General features: G+C 39.1%; 2 protein-coding genes across 2 annotated transcripts; one reads left to right on the top strand and one right to left on the bottom strand.

The window, feature by feature from the left end:
- The first annotated feature begins 1,934 nt into the window (after window positions 1–1,934).
- fam20a (FAM20A golgi associated secretory pathway pseudokinase) lies at window positions 1,935–13,010 on the top strand. Its single transcript, XM_033984162.2, has 12 exons — window positions 1,935–2,088; window positions 2,201–2,586; window positions 5,165–5,358; window positions 5,962–6,012; window positions 7,231–7,309; window positions 7,701–7,793; window positions 8,728–8,843; window positions 10,221–10,401; window positions 10,483–10,592; window positions 10,984–11,065; window positions 11,161–11,220; window positions 11,859–13,010. Exons 2-12 carry the CDS (start codon window positions 2,213–2,215, stop codon window positions 12,139–12,141), a joined length of 1,623 nt encoding a protein of 540 aa, XP_033840053.1. The 5' UTR covers window positions 1,935–2,088; window positions 2,201–2,212; the 3' UTR covers window positions 12,142–13,010.
- Window positions 13,011–14,698: 1,688 nt separating this feature from the next.
- Window positions 14,699–21,717, bottom strand: LOC117386809 (cAMP-dependent protein kinase type I-alpha regulatory subunit). The gene is made up of 11 exons (XM_033984168.2): window positions 21,536–21,717; window positions 19,569–19,772; window positions 18,736–18,903; window positions 18,558–18,649; window positions 18,421–18,482; window positions 18,295–18,341; window positions 18,046–18,204; window positions 17,918–17,978; window positions 17,672–17,793; window positions 16,736–16,817; window positions 14,699–16,667 (listed from the first exon to the last, which is right to left on the bottom strand). Exons 2-11 carry the CDS (start codon window positions 19,740–19,742, stop codon window positions 16,495–16,497), a joined length of 1,140 nt encoding a protein of 379 aa, XP_033840059.1. The 5' UTR covers window positions 19,743–19,772; window positions 21,536–21,717; the 3' UTR covers window positions 14,699–16,494.
- Between the last annotated feature and the right edge of the window lie 362 nt (window positions 21,718–22,079).

The raw sequence follows: 22,079 nt of genomic DNA, 5'->3' as shown, positions 1-22,079 counted from the left end.
ACCCTCCACACTTGATCTTCTACACATGTCTAAACTCAGTGCCCTACTTTTGTTTGTTTTTCCTTTTTGATCCTGAAACATGTTGATGCATTTTCATCAGCAAAAGCCGTGTTGTTTTTAATCAGTATTGTTGGAAATAGACTTTGCCATGTTGGATACAGATAAACAGGACAAATCTGGAGCTCGCGTCACTTGTACCCCTCAGGCAGTGCTCTGATAACACTGCATTATCTTATTGTGGCTGTCTGCCTCTGTCTGATTTCTGCAGCATGTTAACACAAAGACTCTTTGAGATTTTTCATGTATTTATCTGGAGATAGATTACAGTTGTGCTATGCTTGACCTTTTGTGCATCCATTAGGAAAATTAAAACATCTATATAAGAAAAATATCAAAATAAATTGTCATGTGAAACTGTTTGTGCTCAACTAAAAATCTGTTGAAAGAAAAAAGCAAAAATAGCTGGTGGCTGCTGTCTTTGAAAGTACAATGTTTTTTTGACAGCACAGATGCCAGTCCCTGTACACTCTTGTCAAATGCCACACTGACGCTACCTATAACTAATTTCCTGCATCTTCAGCCTGTTTTCTCTTCAGACGAGGTATCAGACCCCGGAGAGTGGCTCCCAGACATTGACACACAGCTTCAGCAGACTTCTGGGCACACATACACCAGAACAGACGACAGATGTTCCAAAATACTTCAGTCACAACAGCAGATGCATGCTGGGAATTTTTTTATTATTATTATTTTCTGCAAATAAAAAAAGTTATTTATTTATATTTTTTTAAATGTTAAAATGTGGCTTATTTGGTTCATAACAGAAGATTGTAGTCTTCTTTTTTCATTTTAAAAAGTCATGTCTTTCTTCTTTCTCCCTGTTTGCGAGTTTCACTCCTTTTTTTCCATTTTTTCTGAACTCATGTGCTTCACCAAAAAGCCCGACAGGTAGAAAAGTAAAAGAGGAGATCTGTGCGAGAAATAGCAGCTAAGAATTTACCCCCAAGCCAAACAGAGGACCGGTCTAGGGCATGACAGACAGGAGAAGAAAGGAGAGGCAGAGGAACGAGGGATCACAGATGAAAAGAAAAAGAGAGAAAGGAGAGGAAGTGTGTTCAAATGAAACAGGAGTGACCGAGGACATGGCAGAGTTAAGCATGTATCAGGTGAGGCTATTATTTTATCACACACACACACACGCCCAGATGTTCACGGGCAACCTGTGTCAATAACCACATTCAGCTGACTAATAACAAAGATTTTACATTTGTCAAAGTGGATGGGCCAGTTGGACAAGATTAGACGACAATCTGGTACTTCCTGGTTACCTCCACAGAGTAACCTCAATGGAATGAATGAAAATCAAGTTACATTGTTTTATGCCTTGCTAAGTATTGTCACTACTCACGTCAGTATTACTTGAATCATTTTACGCTCTAAATTGTAGGTCAGTAAAACTACCATCTCTACTAATACTGTAAATCAAAAAAACTATTATTGCTACTATTATGGCTTACTGTCACTAATGCTGGACTACTTTGCCCACTGCAACAACCACTACAATTATCTTAAATGTGTATAATTATCATTGTAAAAAGTGGTTAAAAACTGTAATCAAGTTTATTTACTGTTACTTATACGACCACTGTTACTATCCCAACAAATACCTGCAAGATTTTAGCTACATTAAACTACAAATACTCTTGCTACTGTTACTATTACAGATTTAATGTTCAAAAGCCCAGTAAAATAAAACTATCTTCACTGTTACTAACTACTAACCTCACCACACTTAATCCTATAACCTATAATTTGATGTTTACCTGCCCTGTCTCTGTCCCTCTGTCCCTCTGTCTATCTCTCTCCCTCCCTGTCTCTCTCACTCCCTCTTTCTCTTTTCCTCTCTCCTCCCTCACACACACTCTCCCTATCTGTCTGTGCAGCAGGTCCCTGGAAGCAGCCAAACTGTCAGACACTGTTGCTAGCACACGCTCGCTCGTGGCTCGCCTCGCTCCCCATTTCCTGCCTAGCTTGGAGAAGAAGGAGGAGAAGAACTGGAAGGAATGAAGTGAAGCTTAGAGATAGAAGGTAGTAGAACCCAAACTATTTCCTATGCTGCGTGTGGGACTGTACAAGTGATGCTGTGTAGAGGTGCTCAGTCAGCTCAACTTTAGTCTTTGTTTTGGAATTTTCTTGTCAGTTTTTTTCTTCAATGATGCGAAGGGACCGTCTTGTCATAGCTGCCACGCTCACGGCCATCTTCTCAGCTGACCTCTACTTTGTCTTGATTCCAAAACTGCGCACTTTCAGTCACGGTTCTGGACAATCGTGCTCGTGCCAGCATAGTAACGTGTCTCTGCCAGGCCAACAAGGACTGGCACTGCCTATGCTTTCCAACTGGACCTCTTCACTACCATTAGACAGTACGACAAATAAAGAGGAGGAAGATGTGGGGTCCAAACTGGAGAGGCTGTTCGCTCATCCGCTGTACAACATCCAGGCACCTGCGCTAGAAACAGGAGAGAAGCTACTGGAAGTGGAACAGCTCATGGACTACTACCAGAAGAAGGTGTCCAGATGGGAAAGGTTAGTGCTTGAGCTGCAGATTTGGAAAACAATTTTAGTGGTGTTTTTAAATTTAAAGGGGCACTATGTAACTTTTGTGGTGGTGGGTCTGTCACCTGGTTGGTTTTATGGAGAGTTATTGGTTTGCCTAAAATACTGTGCTGTACTAAAACATGTCAATGGAGATGAACAGATCTGTGGAGGGGAGAGTTGTCAAAAGTATCAAAAATCAGATAGTGATCAATACCAAGACTAGTATCGAAACTAGATACACATTTAAACAAGGATTGATGTTGAAATATTACTGAAACAAGACCATTCTTATACTAGTTTTATCAAAACCAGTACAAGATCACGTGGCAATTATTATTTCTTTTGAAAATTACATTGTATTGTCTAAAAAAGTCCTTTTTATTGTTGGTATCACAATCAGCCTATTCCTTTGTATCAAAATCGAGTTTGAAAAGTTAGTATTGTGAGAGCACTAGTGGAGAGGTGACACATTCACAGTAAAAGTTAATAAATGTAGCGTAAACAAGTGTAATGTAATACTGGGGAACATTCCAGGCAACGCAATGACATCTCCATAGTGGCAGTCGTGGTTTAGTTTTGAGTTTACTCCCAATTTAATCCAAAATGTGATGTGTTGATTGTGCAAGTATGAACACACCCTAAGATTTGGGCTCAACTTAACACATCAAGGTTTGGGCTTAGCTTGATCAATTAGTACGATGTCTAAATAGCATCGTGTAATTATAAAGCTGTAATTATTTAAATAGCTACAATAATAAGAACTCATAACTTCAGGCAAAATAGCAGTGTTCAGTAATGGGCATGTTTGAGGCTGATCGGTGGTACGACCAGTGACCCCAAACCGGCCCAAACCATTACATTTTCTATAAACTCACTCTGCCATAACATATACTCACCACAAACATAACCCTGCATGTGTGCAATGTTTGCTCCCAGGCATTTTTTAGAATCTTTAGGAGTGCGCCATCAAAGTCCAACGGCTGGCGGCAGAAAAAAAAACTTCACAAACATGTCACTCTGGCATGCTCTTTTTTTAGGTAAACACAGATTTAAAAGTAGTAAAAGCCCTCCTAATCCATCGCTGGCTAAACCATCTTGGCGCGTGTGAGGCAGCCTGTCTATCTCTGCTTTTAAGATGGAAAATTGTGTGTAACATGAGTAATAGGTCGTGTTTTGGCTTTCAAACTTTGCAACAAATAGCACACAAAGAAACCTTTTTTGGCATAAACCAATCGAAACGTTTTATTTGCATGCTGGAAAGGAAACGTGGATACATTCCTGGTCAGTCTATCTTGGTGTGTAACAAAAACACCAGGGCAAAAACAAGTTAAATTGATTTTGCATTGCACCTTTGTCCCAATTACCCCCGAGCTGTCATCCTCTGTGCCACATGATTAATGAAGCTCATCTTTTGCGGTGTTCAATCATCACTTTTTTAGCCTGTCTCAAAGATTTGGGGTTTCTGGTGTGATGATAGTTCAGTGTGGTGTGGGCAGCTTGTGCGCTGCGGTGCACCTCACATTGCAAGTTTATTTTTTGGTGGTGTAAGGGTTGGGCAATATAGACAAAAATAAATATCTAGATTTTTGTATAACATTAAATAATCAATAATTAAACAACATTTTGTAATCCCTCACAAATGTGCCTAGGTTGAGGTAAGTATTGCACAAAAGTATATATAATGTAAAAGTAAACACAAGTGCTGCAAAACTCGCCTGGTAAATCCAGACTGAAATTGGAAAAGTGTGTTTTCTCAGCTGGCCAGACTACGCCTTCAAAGTATTCACTATTGGTAGATATCTGTATTGGTCTGAAAATTGCCGATATTTGCCACCAGCATGTACTTTTGTGTTATTCCCAGTTTGTCCTCTGTATATTAGATGTGTCTCTTTAAACAGACTAATGACATCTTTTTGATAGTTTTGTGTTATTTTTTAAACAAAAAATGTTTTATTATTATTTTATTACAACATTATAGATGTAGTATAGATAATACATACCTTTATATATATAATATAATTGTGCATATCTTCAAAACCACCTTAAAAAAACATCTTGAAATCTCGAGACCTAAAGAACGTGTGGCCCACCTCTGCATTGAGCAAGTTCACTGAAATGGAAATAGTGATTCCATTGTTCTAAAGCTCTAAAACTATGGTTGTTGGAGGGTCAATTATGTCATCATATTTGTGACATTTACAAACTACATTTGTACAACTACAAATGAAGTGTTTTTTGTATCTTTATGTATAATAAGTGAGCTTGCATTTGCCTTTGTGAGACTGCTGTCGCTCTTTTACTGTAGATTCTTTCACATCACACTACCAAGACACTGAAGATGGAAATTACCATGTGGCTATAATCTTCACATATTTCCATGTAAATGTTCATTAATATGCACTATCATTTTTACAAATCTATAAAAAAGAATTATATCTAAAAATAAATTGAGATATAGCTTTAAATTATATGAATGTTTGTTTTAGAAAATATTACCACCAATGTCCATGCTCCTCAAGACCTAGTTTATTTGTTCATAACTTACATATTTTGTCTTGCTCCCCAGGCATATGAAAATCTACAGTGAGGCTGCAGCCATTGTAAATGTCTCAGTGACTACACATGAGGTGACCTTTGACCCTGAGGCCAGCTGGGTCAAATTTCACCTCGGAATTAACCGCTACGCCTTGTACTCCAGAGACGACCCCTCAATACCACAGCTCCTCCAAGACATGAAATCAATGAAGGTGATCAATGCAGGTGAGCCCCAACATGCTGCCACTGTAAGGACACACACACACCATTAGAGTTACTTCTACTTGAATATACTTGAAATATACATAGTTTAAATGGAAGTTTTTACTAAAATTGAAAACTATAATAAAAAATAATAACTACATGCATCCTTACAAATCTATCTTGATTTATGGCAAGTTTTCCTAAATTTGCATAGATGCGTTCTTTGCCTTTTGTGATTTAAAGGCTTACTAAGGATGCACTATGGAACTTTTCAGAAGGAGTCTCTGCCACCTGTTTGTCTCTGCGGTTTTACCTGGAATTTAGCAATAAACAAGTGTTACAGCACCAGGTCAGATCTGTGGCGACGCATTTCTTTAGCTGTGAAAACACGTGAATAAACAGAAAATAGACAAGATTTATGCCATACTGTAGCATGCATTCTAGGCAAAGCATCTCCAGGGATACCAGTAGGTGGCGCCCTGCAACAGAAAAGTTACATAGTGTACCTTTAATAGATCCTTAATTTGATTTGTGGTTCTAAGGTACATTCTTTGCTTTTGTGGAGGTAGAGCAAAGACTACATTTCTATAACTGTTGTGATAGTAACATGTCTTTCTTCTCCAGATTACACTCAAGACGAGAAAGCTTTGAAAGGAGCCTGTGACTGTACACAAGGTAAACCAGAAAACCAAACCCACATCTTTTAAACTGCCCCTTTGTTTTGTCTCACTCACAACATCTGCTGTAATTAGTGAACAATAAGTTACCCCATGAGTAACTGTTTGCTTTGTTCCTGTGCGCTTGTCTGTACCGTCGGAGGCAAGCACGCTGCAGCCTCTGGGATAATAGGGATTCTTGTTTGGCTTCTAGATCTATGAAACACGCACTTTGAGGGAAATACAAAATGGAAATGTTCAAAGACAGACAGCGCTTAATTAAATGTTTCATGTGTAGACGCTTTTCTGCTTCTCAGCCCACACAACTCCCCACCTACTCTTCTACTACCTGCTAATGTGAAGATACATAATTGACTATTCACTAATTTGCCATAACAAACAGCAGCCACCTCCTAATACTAATACTTTGTACCTTGTATATGGGTTTAATAGTAGGTAAATAGTCATAGCATAATACATGAAGGCGATCTAGCATACAGACCTAGATGTTGTTGGGATGATGTTATTTCTTGGCTCACATTTATATATACTAACCACCAAAGCTCTCCACTGGTTCCTTGACCGACTTGTTCAAATCCTTGCCATTTTTTTTTTTTTTTTTTTTTTTTGCTTCCTTGCACACATCTACTCTAAAAACAAAATGCTTCCTTGCCATACAACAGGTGTCATAATAGACCTTATTGTCTTTACTTTGCAGGGGTCAAAATATTACTCTTGGTTGGTGTAAAAAATGTATTATGTGCTATTTACAACATCTTTCAAAAAAACAGTCAATTCCTCCTCTGCATGTGTGTAGTCTGTGTTTTGGTACAGTCTGACCACACAAACATTGCTCGTTGCTAAGACAGAAAGCATCAAAACAATTCCTCTTCTCTCGCCATTTTAAAGTGAACCTCGACAGACTGTCTATTTATTTCAATAACAGCGGAGGAGAGAGACCGTGTCCAACGTCCACAGAGCTGCAGTTTATGCCAGTTTGATCCTCACTGGTTACATTTCAAGAGTGAAAAGTAAAAGATTGTTGAATCTTTGATTTGATGCTTTATAGACGTGGCGGGGGAGGTGTGTGTGGTTAGTGAAGCCAACTGCTGTGACATAACTCACAGTGGGGCGGTGAGAAAAGGCCAATTAGGTTTAAACACATCAAAAACACCACAGGGGGATATAGCTGCAACAACATGAAATTATAACGTTTCTGTTTTTATTTTAATTCCAGTGGTGAAGCCCAGTGGTCACCACCTGAAGCTGGCTTTGAAGATGCACAACTTTGCCAAAGTCATGTTCAAGCCAATGAGGTGAGGATAGAGTTTGTATGTTTCTAATATCCTTATAATACTTCAGTCGTAGAGGTGTTGTCATCACCCGAGGCTGTAGGTAATGTTATAAGACACCTGCAAATGCAGAATCTGAAAACAATATTTCAGATATTTCAGAAATAAATTACCCTCATAGTTTCTGGACAAAGTGAAATGATCTGTCAGGTTCCATCATGTCTGTCTACACTAGCTTTTTGCACCTTATGCTTCAGTTAAATAGGTATTTCCTTACTAGTTTCCTTATTTGTAAAGTTAACAATGGCAACACTATATATCGGTTAAATATTTGAGTTAAACCCATAGAGTGACCAAGATCCTGCTGCAACTTTGCCAGTGTAACCTGTCTGTTCTTTATGTTACTGTGTGCTAGGCAGCAGAGACAAGAGGAGACTCCTGAAGACTTCTTCTACTTTGTAGACTTTCAGAGACACAACGCAGAGATCGCTGCCTTTCACCTGGACAGGTGCAGCCTCATAAAACCTCATTATTGTGATGTTCTCCTGTTAATTTGTGTCATACACTAACTATTTTAGTGGCCTGGATTTTATGTTGCCTTGCCGCTTAGGGCTACATGCTGTAATGGCAGCACATCTGTTACTTTACTAGCCTCTATAATGGGGCTAAAGCATTTCTATTGAATACATAAAACACTTTACATGTGTGTAAAGCCTTCAGTGATATGGGAGTATAGAGTTTACCCACAAATTATTAATAGGAAAAGGAAATGGCTCAATGTTTTCTATAGTTTTTTGGTGCCAGTGTAATAGCCTGCTCATGGATTGCACCATATGTGCCCAGCCCTGGCTTTCTCAATGAGCTGATCAGTATAAACCACAGACTGTGGACACACACAACTGTAGGTAATGGCACAGAGCTGAGCTGGTGTGATTCACACAAGTATAGTCATCAGAGGGAGACAGTATAATTATGAAGCCACATACGCACAACAAGACACAGCTTCAGTACAGCAGACAGAAAACAACAGTGCCACATCAGCACCAGTCTCCTGATGACTGTCATTTGATGCCCAGAAGTCTTATTATGGAGCGCATCTACTCATAAACCTAACACTATATTAACATTGTGTACAATGTATGCTTTCAGATTAACTGTATTTCTGATGGACTTCACAATAAAATCTGTAAATCGGGGAATGTCTACAGCAGCCACTTTTACACTGTGATTATTGTGTGATTGCTGTTTAAGAGGCAGATTTTCCAATATGGCCCTGGGGGAGGAATAAACTTTGGGTTCAGTTGGCCTATATAAACACAGTGAGTTGAATGACACTGTAGTTTCTTGATAAAATATGCAACTATGAACTGTAACCTTGTGTGAAATAAAGTGGGAGTTAAAACTGCTTCTAAACCTAAACACTTGGTGTTTTCTTTTTTCAGGGTCCTGGACTTTCGCAGAGTGCCCCCAGTGGTGGGCAGACTGGTGAATGTCACAGGAGAGGTCCTCCATGTGACCCAAAATGAGGACCTTCGAACGGTGTTCTTCACCTCCCCTGGTAAACATCCTCTTTTTTATCATCTATAACTGTTTGAGGAATTTGGGACATATTTTGTAAGCACAACAGTTCCATGACAAGAAAAAATATTTTAATCTAGCAAGTAAGCCAAAACATGCAGACAAAGTCCTCCAGATAAATAGTCCTGGCCAAGCCAAGCTCAGGGGAGCTGACGCTGTACTGCAGTGGCCCGTTGCTCCTGACAAGTTGGCCCGGCAGCAGTGATGGATGGGTCAAATGCAGAGAATGAATTTCCTCCTTTGGGATTAAGTATACTATTAATATTAATCTTAATGCTTCGAAATACTGTGACATATGAGAGAAAGGATAAGCCTCACACAATATTCCAAGGACGATTGTGCAGGAGAGACAAAAGAAGTAGACAAATGTGAAACGGCATGGTGTCAGAATCATGTCATGTGTCAAAGAAACATTGACTAAAACAAATTAATTTGTAGGGATGACCAAAGTGTGAAGAATGCACATTGTGTTGACAGTTTGTCAATAAGACACATACAAAACTCAACAAAATTTACAGAGCCTACTGTATTGGATTAAGTATGTAAGCAGGTATGTCATCATGTCAGCGGGGATTTTATAATATCTACTGCATGCATTGGATTGTAAGATTTTGGGCTTTTATGTGGCAAGTGATCACATAAACCATGATCCATGCTCTGGTTAATGCAGCCAACATACAACATACTGTTATTATAGGCATTTATGTCTTCATCTTTTCATGACATTTGTGATTACACTTAAGACTTGTTAGGAAAGCCTCACCGCAGTATTGCAGTAAATGTTGTATAGAGTTCATATAGTGATGGACAGCTCAAGATTTATTAGCAAAATCTGCCATGTTGCTACTGCCACACACACATTAAGAATAACCTATACAATGTAAAAACAGATACTATTGTGTCCAAATACTTTTTCAAAGAAGTTAACATCTCAGGTTAACATTAAGGCTAACTGATCCTACAATCCAAATGACATTTTTACATACATTTGTTACATAGGCTGCCAAAACGTGTTGTTTGGTTTTTTTTCTTGGTGGTTATAAAGACAAGATTTGACCCCAAATAAAACAAAACAAACCATTATCTTGATATTAGTATACTTGTCCTCTTTTTTCACAGGATCCTAAAGATTGTACAAAAACACCAAGTAATTACAAAACCATCCAGTTTTTAGATTGTCTTCTTCACACATAATGCACATCAGTCTTAAAAACATCTATTTCGAGTCTGTGTGGTGTTTTGGTGAAGCCGCATCTAGCCTGAGGGAAAGGCACCGCTGATAAAAGCCCATGTTAATGTGTCTAAACAGGAAACTCATTTATATTCTAACATTTCCCTTCTGCTTTCCCCCAAACAGCCAACAATACATGCTTCTTTGCTAAATGCCTGTACGTGTGTAAGACGGAGTATGCTGTGTGTGGGGGTCCTGATCTACTGGAGGGGTCCCTGTCCGCCTACCTGCCTGGACTAAGCATCGCACCACGTCTCTCCATACCCAACCCCTGGATACGCTCCTACACTTTCACCGGACAAGAGGAGTAAGCTATTAGTGGATATAGAAAATGATGAGTCATTCAAGTGTAAAAGAAATAGCATTCACAGGTTTTTGTGTTTTGAAGGTGGGAGGTGAATCCATTCTACTGCGACACTATTAAGCAGATGTACCCTTACAACACGGGGAACCGCCTCCTCAACATCATAGACATGGCCATCTTTGATTTCCTCATAGGTATTTAAAGTTCTCATTTAAACGGGCTCTATGTAACCTCAATGTGGTGGACTTGGCACCTGCTTGTCTGTGGAGATGTTATTGCTTTGCCTGGAATATTCCACAGTATGGTATTAAACTTTGGTCTTGAATTATTTAATTTCACTTATTTTCGTTCCTCTAAAGTACCTCTAAAGTCAGTCTGAGTGGGTTGCTTCGCTAAGGATCTGACCTGTCCATTTGACCAGCTTGTCTCCGTGGATATAGATAAGTTAAACGTCATACTGTTTAACATTTCAGGCAAAGTAATAAAATCTCCATGGAGACAAGCAGGTGGTGGATGCTGCAATAGAAAAGTTGCACGGTACACCTTTAAAAGCCCTTAAAACATGAATGAGCTTTTGTCTCATAGGAAACATGGACAGACACCACTATGAAATCTTTACCAAATTTGGAGATGAAGGATTCCTGCTTCACTTGGACAATGCAAGAGGGTGAGGCAGATGTGATTCAAGAGAAGTTATTTCAAGCAAGACGCAAAATGCATTACGTACTTATTTAATTGGTGGGTGTCATTTTGTTTGTTTAGATTTGGAAAACACTCTCACGATGAAATGTCCATCCTGGCTCCGCTCACACAGTGCTGCATGTAAGTATTAAGGAACCCGATGTGCTTTTTGTATTCATGTCATCATTCGTTCAGATTTTCAAATCATCTTTGTAATTAACACAAATGAATAGTTATTTATTACATTTACTTGATCGCGTTCTGTTATTGAAGTAGCAGCACTCTCACTTGAATAAAAATCTTTAACTCATCCCACTGTGAGTAAGTCTAAATGTGTGAAAAACTGGGGTGAATGTGACTATTAACTATTTTAACTAACGAACAAACAAACTACTTAACTAATCCCTTTTTATCAGAGTAATTATTCAGGTTATTGTTTTTTACTTCTATCTGAGTAATGATTGAGTATGATTTTTGGCTACTCTTATCACCTAATTATTAAAAGTACTTGAAAGAACAATAATAATGTGAATTTATTTAAAAAGAGCATACCACTGTACTATCTTCTGAGAGTATATCTTCAAAATCACAGTTGTCATTATATTGTAAGCACATTTAGCATTATGTATGGATTAATATATAAGATAACGTGCCCTTTCTCAAATAATCAGATTCAATATTTGGCCATTTTCTTCCTATAAAAACATCACAATATTCTCCCCATTTGAGAGCATGACATCATCCCATTCTAGTATCTGAACATGAACATTTGTGCGCAGGATAAAGCGCTCCACCCTGGTCCGCCTGCAGCTCTTGTCGCGCCCTCATTTCAGACTCAGTGACGTCATGAGGGAATCCCTGGAGAGAGACCCGCTGCGCCCCGTCCTGACCGACCCCCACCTGCTGGCTCTAGACCGCCGCCTCCACAAAGTGCTGAGAGCTGTGCAGCGCTGTGTCCGGAGGCTGGGAGACGACCAGGTCATCACCACGGACTTCATCAAATCCACAATCAGACCCCACACAGCCCCGCAGACCACCACACAGATCAAACCAGCCAGGTAACGAAGACTAGAAGGGCCAAGGAAACGTCGCCCTGTGAGCAAACGAGTCCCATGTGGTTTGGGTTTAATGAACGAGCCGTAAAAGGGAAGAGACTGGAGACTGTGAAGCACTTACACGGCCCATGCAGACAGCCTCATTTTAATGTGGCCACATAATTCCCCAAGAGTGCGCTGTGTAGTAGTTGTCTCACTTTTCATGTGCGCATTGAAGAGGGTAGAAGTCATAACAAAGCTGGATTCATGAATTCGTGTCAAGGCAGTAAAATACAAAAAAAGGCTCTAAACCTCTGTCATTTTCAGAGTGGTGAAGAACGGAGGATAATCTACTTGAGGGATAAATACATGTTCATAAATGATGAGTTTGACCTGTTGTTTTTAGAGTGATTTTCGTTAATATCAAACAACACCGTGTAACTTTTAGGTTGTGGCACGTCACCTCCAAGATCCCATAGAAATACAAAGTTAAAACCATAATTTGGCATAAAACGTATCTATCTCCATAAAGAATGTTCCATCCTGTGGAATATTATTGTCAAAAGCAACATTTCTATAAAGGCCCTCCTCCAGGCCAGATTTTGTGAAGATGCAAGCCCACTCTCATTAAGGACTAAAAAAGTTACACGGTGGGGTTTTCAAACTAAATAATTTTGTTCCTTCTGTCCCATTGTTGCAAAAAAAAAAAAGTATTATTGTTTTTTTCACACACCTGACAAAAACTTGGACAATGAGACAAAGATGAGATGCAAAAAATCAGAGAAAGGAGAGTTGTATATGCACTGGATTTGAAGATCAAGCTGCTGGAAATTAATAACTGTAGCCTCAAGGAAAAGTTCTAAGAGCAAAACAGTAATAAAAGTCTTATTTTGTGGGATATTTGTCTTTTTTTGGTGCCTTTGGAGAAACCGTGCTAATTGGCTCATGTGAGTAAAATAGGCTATATAAAACAATCACTTACTGTTGTTTACTCCACCCCATTTTCCAGACATATAATCCTCCCCCGTACCATCAGACAGCCCTTAAACGCCTTTACAACATCACTGTGGACTTAAAACAAGCTCAGGCAGAGAAACAACACTGTGGTATGCTTCACAACTCACTCAGGTAATTATTTTGGAGCACGTTGTATCTGCAAAGTCATATGAGAAGACACAATCCACACACAGGTCTCTCTGATCAGATTAAGATAAATAATGACAGGTATTTTTCACTTTGTGAAAAAAAAAAAACACCTAAATCTGTGTGATAGAAAGTCACACAAAGGGTATATTTAATTCTGAAATACTACAAATAGGGAAAGGAAAAAAGCTTTAATTATTAATTTTAAATGTATTTATCAATGATGAAAGGCCTGAATGTGATTAGATTTGTGATTGGTCTCTCACCACATGCTAGTTAAGGTATCCACACAAATAACAATCAGATTAGAAATAAAATTAAACAGGAACAGACTTTGCTGTAAAAATGACATGAGAGTGGCACTTACCAAGGGGAAAGCCATGCGTTTCTGACCTGGTCTGTCAAAGGCAACAGCAGAAGTCACACTGATTTGCAGTAAATATTCATTATTATTGTAGCCTGGTGGAAATTAGGTGAAGGGTGTGTGTTAAAATGTTAAAAATAATAAATAGCATAAATACAATAAGTTCATTTTTGGAATACACAATACAATAGAAAATTAAAATAATTTCAGTGTGGTAGTATTAAAAAAGGTGAACACAGTGATGTTAATGCACGGTTTATTTTGTGCACCAGTAAAACATTCATATGGCTTGAATTTGAAAAAAATTATATTTTATTTTTCAATAAAGAAGGGTTCGGTGAATGTGCATATGAAACTGGTGGGGTTCAGTACCTCCAACAAGGTTAAGAACCACTGTTCTACACTAAAGGGAGCATGTTGATGTATAGCCCCCTCTAGTGTACAAATGCTGTGACACATCTTTTAGTTCATGTAAACTTTGTAAACAAAACTCAAGTGAGATTGGCAGTTGCTGTTGTTTTTGGTGAAGCAAAAGACATTGCCATTAAACATTTTTACAGTCCTCAGCCACTGCTCTGCTACTATGAAAAACACTGATCAAACATGAGCTTTTGTGCTTCTAAAGCAGGGTTGTCAAATTAATTTTCACTGAAGGCCACATCAGCAAAATGGTTCCTCTCAAAGGGCCGCATGTAACTGTAAAACCAATGTAACTACTTTTTTAACTTGTTAATTAACTGTTTCTGTATATATTACTTAATCAAGTTACAAATATTTCATATGCATTTGCATAGATGTAAAAACTATGACTGTAACTGGATATTTCCTGATACACTGACATTTCAAGACATACATTACAAGTCATACATTTTAATTTACCTTGTCACAGGCCACATAAAATGATGTGGCGGGCCACATTTGGTCTGCGGGCCTTGAGTTTGACACATGCATTCCAAAGGAAAAGAAAGAAGTTCAAGAAGGAACTTTAGGTTTGCTTTTATATACTCTGAAAACATTTTAGGAAAATTCCTCTAATCTACTATGTGCCAAAAGATAGAAAGAACCCATGGACAAATGGTTGTAGTTTTTGACTTTTTATTGCTTAAACTGCCATCTGGAACAATCTATACCAAAAAGATAAACATTTTGCACATACAGGAGGTCAAACTGAATACAGGGAAGAAGAATAGAAAAAGAATGGTCCTCAGAACGGCTGCAGCACGCGCCGCACACCCCTCAAAGCTCTCACTGGAGATCTGGGCTTAAGCACCGTCTGCCCCGGGTAAGGGAAAGCTAAGGCAAATCTCAACAACTGTGGTGGGACTAGAGTGATGACAATGCTGTTCCTATGTACATGAAAACAAACCCGTCAGAATAAAGGGGGTAAGGGGTGCCACTACTAAGTATGACAGGAATCCAAATAAAAAATAAAAAAGACCAACCCTGCAACAAGCACCCAAATTAAATTCAAATTACCCCAAGTGTTGTTTGGTAAAAAAGTTGAAAATAAGAAATTTCACCATTATGAAGCAGTTAAGCCAAAAGGAGTAACTAACCCAAATATCTGACAGAAAAAAAGGTCCTGCTTCCATTCATCCCAAATCGACTGGGTGCCTAAAACATCATGCCAAGTAAGCATAGAGAACAGATTACAAGCTACTCCAATGAAAAGACCGCCACCTTTTCAATAGGCATAAGCAACAACACTAATTTAAATAAATATTTCCGGCCTGGCAACCTCCAGCAATACACAAATACTTCAGATGTCCTGAAACCCAAGACTTCACTTCATTGATAGCTGAAATTTTCCTCTTTTGAAATCTATTTTTAAAACAAACAATCCCCTGATGTTTCACACAATACAATTACATACTGTTTTGTCATTCAACAAGAAGAAGCATTTATTTTTACTTTGTGGCACTGGACACCTAAAATAGAATTCATGGAAAAATAAGTGTTTACAAAAGACAGTAAAACATATTTTTTTAAGCTTCACCATCACTCCAAACCATAAATTTATCATCTCATAAACAATGTTATAGAACTATGATTAGTTGACTATACTAGAATAACATTTGAATTACAAACCATAGCAGAAGAGTGACCAAGATATTTGGTATGTACTAAAAAATTGAATACTGAAATACGTTGAATACTTTTTTTTTTCTTTTTCTTTTTTACATGTATATAGATTTTTTCTGAGTATTCAAGGCAGTTGTTGTATGGTCTTTCTACTGGTTTAAGAGGACATGGGGGTAAAGGACCACTTTCTGTGTGGAGCTCTAAACTGCTTCCACGGCTATGCGTCGATCTCTTTGTGACAATAATCAACATTTGGCACTAGCCTGGTAGCTGCACAATAAAATCAACAGTTGTACAAGCTCTCTCAAACTAAGCATAAAAGTTCATCATTGTCTAATCTTACCAACCAAAACAAACTGAGCACATCCAGAATATATCAAAGCCATTGTGTGATGCAAAGGATTCTCCTGCTTTGTACAGTTTTAGGTCCTGCTCTACACTCTATAGAACTGAGGTCTAAAAAGGTTAAAGCAGTCTTTATGTAAAACAAAGTCATCAAAAGCGCCATGTAAAGTTTGATTGTCCTGTCTCATATGGAGACCCTGAAACCTCTCCTTTCATAACCAGCAAAAACATACAAAACATAAGTAACAGGTAATGTAACTGTGCCTACAAGGAAGCGTACAGCAGCTGGTATAAGCGCTGGTGAATGGCTAGAAGTCACTCTTAAGTGACAACAACAGAATCTGTGTAACAGAAAAGTACTGAGGATAAAAGCCAAGAATAAAGTGAGAAAAGCAAAGAGTACGGATGGACCCTGGGTCTAGAGGAGAAGGGTGCAAAGAGGCTCCTTCAGACAGACAGCGACACAAAGCTGTTGTACTGTTGGATGTTCCTCTTGAGGATGTCTGAGCACGGGCCCAGCACACGCTCAAAACGAGGTCGGTCCAGCTTCACACACTTCAGAGGGCCGCGGGCCACCACTGTGGCAGCACGGGGGCGGTTCATCAGTAAGGCGATCTCACCTATAACACACAAAACATGAGACCAATGCCAAAGGAGAAGAACCAAACATCAGGTCTGTAGCTCTTACCAAAGTAGTCAGACGGCCCTAATCTCCCCACTTCCACAAACTCTTCATTCTCAGAGCGACGCTGTAACACGGCAGCAGAGCCCTAACAAACAAAAGGGGTGTGATTCTACCACATTGATACGAGATGCTACAGATGGCAGAGAAGAAATGAGCCTTTCATGAAATTATCTTGAACATCCCTCATTTCAAATCTGTAACTTTATTACATCATTGTAAATATTTGTATCAATTTCTTGGTGTGACTACACTGCCTTGCCAAAAAAAAAAGTCACACACTCTAATATTTCGTTGGACCACCTTTAGCTTTGATTACAGCACACATTCGCTGTGGCATTGTTTCGATTTCGCTTCTGCAATGTCACAAGATGTATTTGCATCCAGTGTTGCATTAATTTTTCATCAAGATGTTGCATTGATGCTGGTCGAGTCTGACGCTGCACAAAGCCTTCTCCAGCACATCTCAAAGATTCTCAATGGGGTTAAGGTCTGGACTCTGGTGGCCAATCCACGTGTGAAAATTATGTCTCATGCTCCTGAACCACTTTTTCACAATTTGAGCCCGATGAATCCTGGCATTGTCATCTTGGAATATGCCCTGTGCATCAGGGAAGAAAAAAATCCATTGATGGAATAACCTGGTCATTCAGTATATTCAGGTGTCAGCTGACCTCATTCTTTGAGCACAGACTGTTGCTGAACCTAGACCAGACCAACTGGAGGAGGCGTGTACCTATTTGCTTAGTTAAATCCAGGTGGCTTTTTTTTTGGCCAAGCAGTGTATGTTAACTAACAATTGTGTCACTATAAATTCAATGATTTCAATGCTACCACCAGAGGGCATCCTTTTGCCAGTAATGCAAATATATTAATATAATCTGTGCCAGTAGATAAAAATCATTAAATGGTAAAAGGACTTCTGCATTACTTTGACCGTACCTCTAGGATGATAAAGAACTCATCTCCAGGTTCACCCTGCACAACTATCTTCTGTCCATCCTCAAACTGGACAGGCTCCAATGCATCAGCCACTGTCAAACGCTCCCATTTATCAAGGGACTCTGAGGAGAGGAGAAAGATCTTAAGAACCTCCTCGAGACATGCAATCTATTTTTTCATTGCCACAAAACTGCAATGTATGATGTTTTAAAATTTCAAATTAAAACAAATCAAATATTTTCTCACCTAAAATAGACACTTTCCTGAGGAATTCTTCATACATCTTCCTCTTTCTCAAAGTGCTTCCCTAAAAAGCAACACATTATGTTCAGACAAATCCCACAGACCCATATGGAGCAGGCTGCAATTCTCACCATCAGTATTCTTCTGTAACTGTCTCTGTCGATGCCCCACAGCTTCACGTTTGTCTTGGCTTTCACTGTGGCTGCTCTGGGGGTACCGTAGATCAGGGCTAGCTCTCCAAAACTGCCACCCTCTCCAATACTGGTCACCCACTCATTGTTTACATACACCTAACAGAAAAAACATTATCGTTGAAATTAGGGTTAAAGCACAAGTTATGAAATTTCAAACAAAATCCTGAAGTTCTATAGATGACTTACATCCATCTCTCCTTGATCAATAACATAGAAATTATCACCTTCAGCACCTGTGGTAATATAATCAAAAAGTTAGTTTGAGCTTCACAGCTAAATGGCACATAACCAGTGTGCAGTGGGACATCTTACCCTGCAAAATAACAGTTTCTCCTGCTATGTAGGTCACGGGAAACATTGCATCAAATATGTCACTGTAAGAAAGGCAAATATGAGATGTAATCATTTGTATTTATGCATGTTTTTCAAATGTTCTGTGCACAACATACCTCCTTTCATTGTCATCTAGATGTGAGAAGAGCACATTCTTTTCGATAGCTTTGGCCAAAGCAGCCATTGTTTTGTAGTCTTTAGGAATGACCTTGGGCAAAAGTATAACCAGATTAGAAATGCACTAGTGACATCACTCTTAAATATTAAAGCTGCATTTACATATCTAGTGCTCACCTTCCTCACATAGGAGGCAGCGTCCTCCTCTGTGTACACCTCTGCACTGAAAGCTCCTCTTCGTCGGCGCCCCTTCACCACTGGGTTCATGGGCGGAGATACCTCTTCATCTCGGGAATCTGACCGGGAGCTGGCCTTCTGCTGGCTCTGGATCTGCTTGGCCTCCTCCTGGAAACAAAGGGTTTTGTGTCAATAAGCTAATATCCCACTGTCTAAATCTCTACTGTTAATTTTAGTGCCAAGAGCAGTGGATACACAAAATCATTCAAAGAGAAGATCCATACTTACAGTATACACATCACACATTTTTCAAAAAAAAAATTTCATTTACTTTGTAAGGTGATTTGCCATTTGCCTCATGAACACTTTATAATATTTGCACAAAACTGGATACTTTATAACTCCGGTCACTTTAATAAGTCATGTTTGCACTGTTGTTCTGATGCTGCTGTTGTATATATTTTCTACCTTTAAGACTTTTATTTAATTTTTCAAGCATATCTTTTTTAACTTTGTGCATGCCCTTATTTGTATTTATTCAGTGTGTTTTATGTTGCACTTTATCACCGAAGTAAGTTCCTAGTTTGTGAACTGTGTTTACAAACGATGGCAATAAAAGGATTCTGATTCTGATTCTGATTGTGTAAAGAGCCATCTCCTTACCTTCATTCCCGATAAGAAAAGAAATCATCATTCGGCCGATAAAACTGGAAATGTTTTCAGTACCAATATAGGAATCCTCTGACATTAGCACAATACATTGTCCATCCCTAATCCATGTTTGAATAAATCATTTTTAAAAGATAAAAGGGAGGACTTTCCAGCAGCCATACCTTCTCAAGCCTCTCGAAGTACTCCCGGAGAAAGGCCATGGGCCTGTCCGGCCGGGAGGTGCACAGCTGGACAATGCAGTCCTTCAGCAGCTGCTGAATGTTGTGCTTCTGCACGTACTGCTCGCATTCTCGCAGGCTCCGCTCCTCTTCACTGCTCGTACTTCCAGACGCCATGACGCTCCTCTGTGACTTCTGACCTGTTTACTGAGCCAGTGGAGACAACAGAGGAAAATAAAAACAACAGTACCAAAGATCAACTTATCAAATAGTAAATACATGAGGGTTTTGTTTCAATATAGAGCACTACAAGCAGTAGACAAAAAAGGAAATGTAGCATCTGTTTATTTATCGGCATTTAAAAAGACACAGTATTGATGAAGAGTAAAATGGTGTTCAAAAGGAAACTATGTGTGGAAAGTAGAGGCAGCGTGTGACAGACAGGGTTCGCTTTGCCACACGCACACACACAAGCGCTGTGTATGCGTGTAAGAGTCAAGAAGGAGAGCTGGTCATATGATGTGATAACACATTTCTACTGTAAACAACCATCTGGAGCAGCAGCAGCATGGTCAGTTTTGGGTAAACCTGTTCCAGACTTTACTTGTGTTATACCTCTAAATAAGGAAAACATAGAATCTTCCATTAAACAAAGTGTGTGCATAGCGTAGGTGATACTGACATAAATGTATATCTGCATAATTTTCTGAGTATATTCAGACAATACTGTCAATCCAACACATATACATTGTTTTTAAATGATTTTTTTTAGGTTTGAGTATCAATGTGTAATGACTGTAAAATTCCCCATCAAAGGCAGAAAGCTCTCTCTCAATCTGTCCTTTTTGCAGCATTTTTATTCTAAACAATCTACTTGATATTAAAATTTTCTTCAAAACAAAATTCACAGTAATACTGACATTTTGATAATCTGCCCACCACTACTTTTGCAGTGACACAGAACAGGCATAGAAGCAAAAGTAAAAAAATGTGTTCAAGGTTTCAAAAATTCCAACCACAGTAATGCTTCTGGGAAGCACTAGATCTCAGATCATCTGATGAGGCTCAGTGATATAAGTGCTGTGGCTGGGACTAAATGAAGTGGGCCTGTAATGTGCTCATTGTACATGTAAACCAACAGAAAAGGACAGACTATTCTGGGGACGAATATATTGTGCTCGACTAACAAGGCCTGTACAAGACAACTAAACTACTGTTATCAAAAAAAGTGGTACGGTCAACACACTGACCTTAAGGTGGAAAATTGGCATGTCTGACACAATCTAAATGTACTTTTAGAATAATTCTCTCATTGTTAAATAACGCTGCCCTGGGCTATTAAGAGCCAAGACACCACACAGGGCGACACGAGCCTACCCCACCTCCATGTCAGTGGTATCCATCTAACGTAATTTTTCTTGCCTGTCTATTTGATTAGCACATTATTTATACTGTGGATTATATGGCTGGAGGTGATGCATTTGAAAAACAAAAACATCAACCAACAAATGACCTTGTAACGATGAACGTCAATTTAATTCGTTTGTGTATTAACATGAATGATGTGTATCATGCTCATATGAGTGAGTTTTACCATTTATTACATTTTATAAAAGCGCTTTTTACGGCTGTGTAGGTCAGGAAGGCTTCATAAAGAGAGTGACGGCTGCAGCAAAGTAAGAGACGGTGATAGAGGGAAAAGTACATTTCACACAGATATAACTACACGTCGATTACAGTTTACTGTGCATGTGGCACTTCAGTTTTTCACTATCTAAAGCATCTATCAAAAGCGACATTAGAGGAGAGAGTGTCCACTTTGAAGCCTAGCAGCTAGCTCCGCGCAAAGGCAAAGCTCTTCTCCAATGACGCCATCTTGAGCTCTATCATAAACAAACGCTTGACGGGGAAATAGATTTCACACATTCAAAAGGTCGATGGTTTAAAAAATGTCAAATTGCAATACTTACAAGATGTGTAAATTCTTGCCAAGTCCCTGGTTTGTGACTCGGGATGGCTTGGTATTTGTCAAAGCGTACCGTTTGCAGATCCTCCTCGCTTCGATTTTTTTGCCGAGCCTTGGACCGCTGCCCCACCGGATACAGCCAACAGCCAATCAGCAGCCACCTCTGACGTCAATGCTCCCTGCTCTGACATGTGAGCCTGTAACCCATGGCAACCTTAAAGGAGCCTGCGCGGAAGCCCTGACGTCAGAAAAATGCCTTTAAAAAAAAAAAAAAAAAAAAAAAAAAAAAAATCGAAAAAAACCGAACAAAACCGAACAAAATGTCCTTAATACCACAGTGGACACGGTAGGTGCTTTATTTCAAAACATGATAACCGATACTGTTATAGGCAGACCATATGTGCACTTCCATTCCATTTATGACGGCAGAAGAACTCTGAAACTGAAGAACTCGGTGAACTAATTATCAACCTTAGATAGAAAAGTAAGAACTATTGTTTTGAATTGCTGCCTTTGCTCGTCTTCTAAGTGTCCAGATGATTTTGTTT

This window comes from Periophthalmus magnuspinnatus, chromosome 19, assembly GCF_009829125.3.
Source record: "Periophthalmus magnuspinnatus isolate fPerMag1 chromosome 19, fPerMag1.2.pri, whole genome shotgun sequence".
NCBI classification, from domain to species: domain Eukaryota; kingdom Metazoa; phylum Chordata; class Actinopteri; order Gobiiformes; family Gobiidae; genus Periophthalmus; species Periophthalmus magnuspinnatus.
Note: the sequence above shows the minus strand (reverse complement) of the source record. Positions and strands in the feature narration are given on the sequence as shown.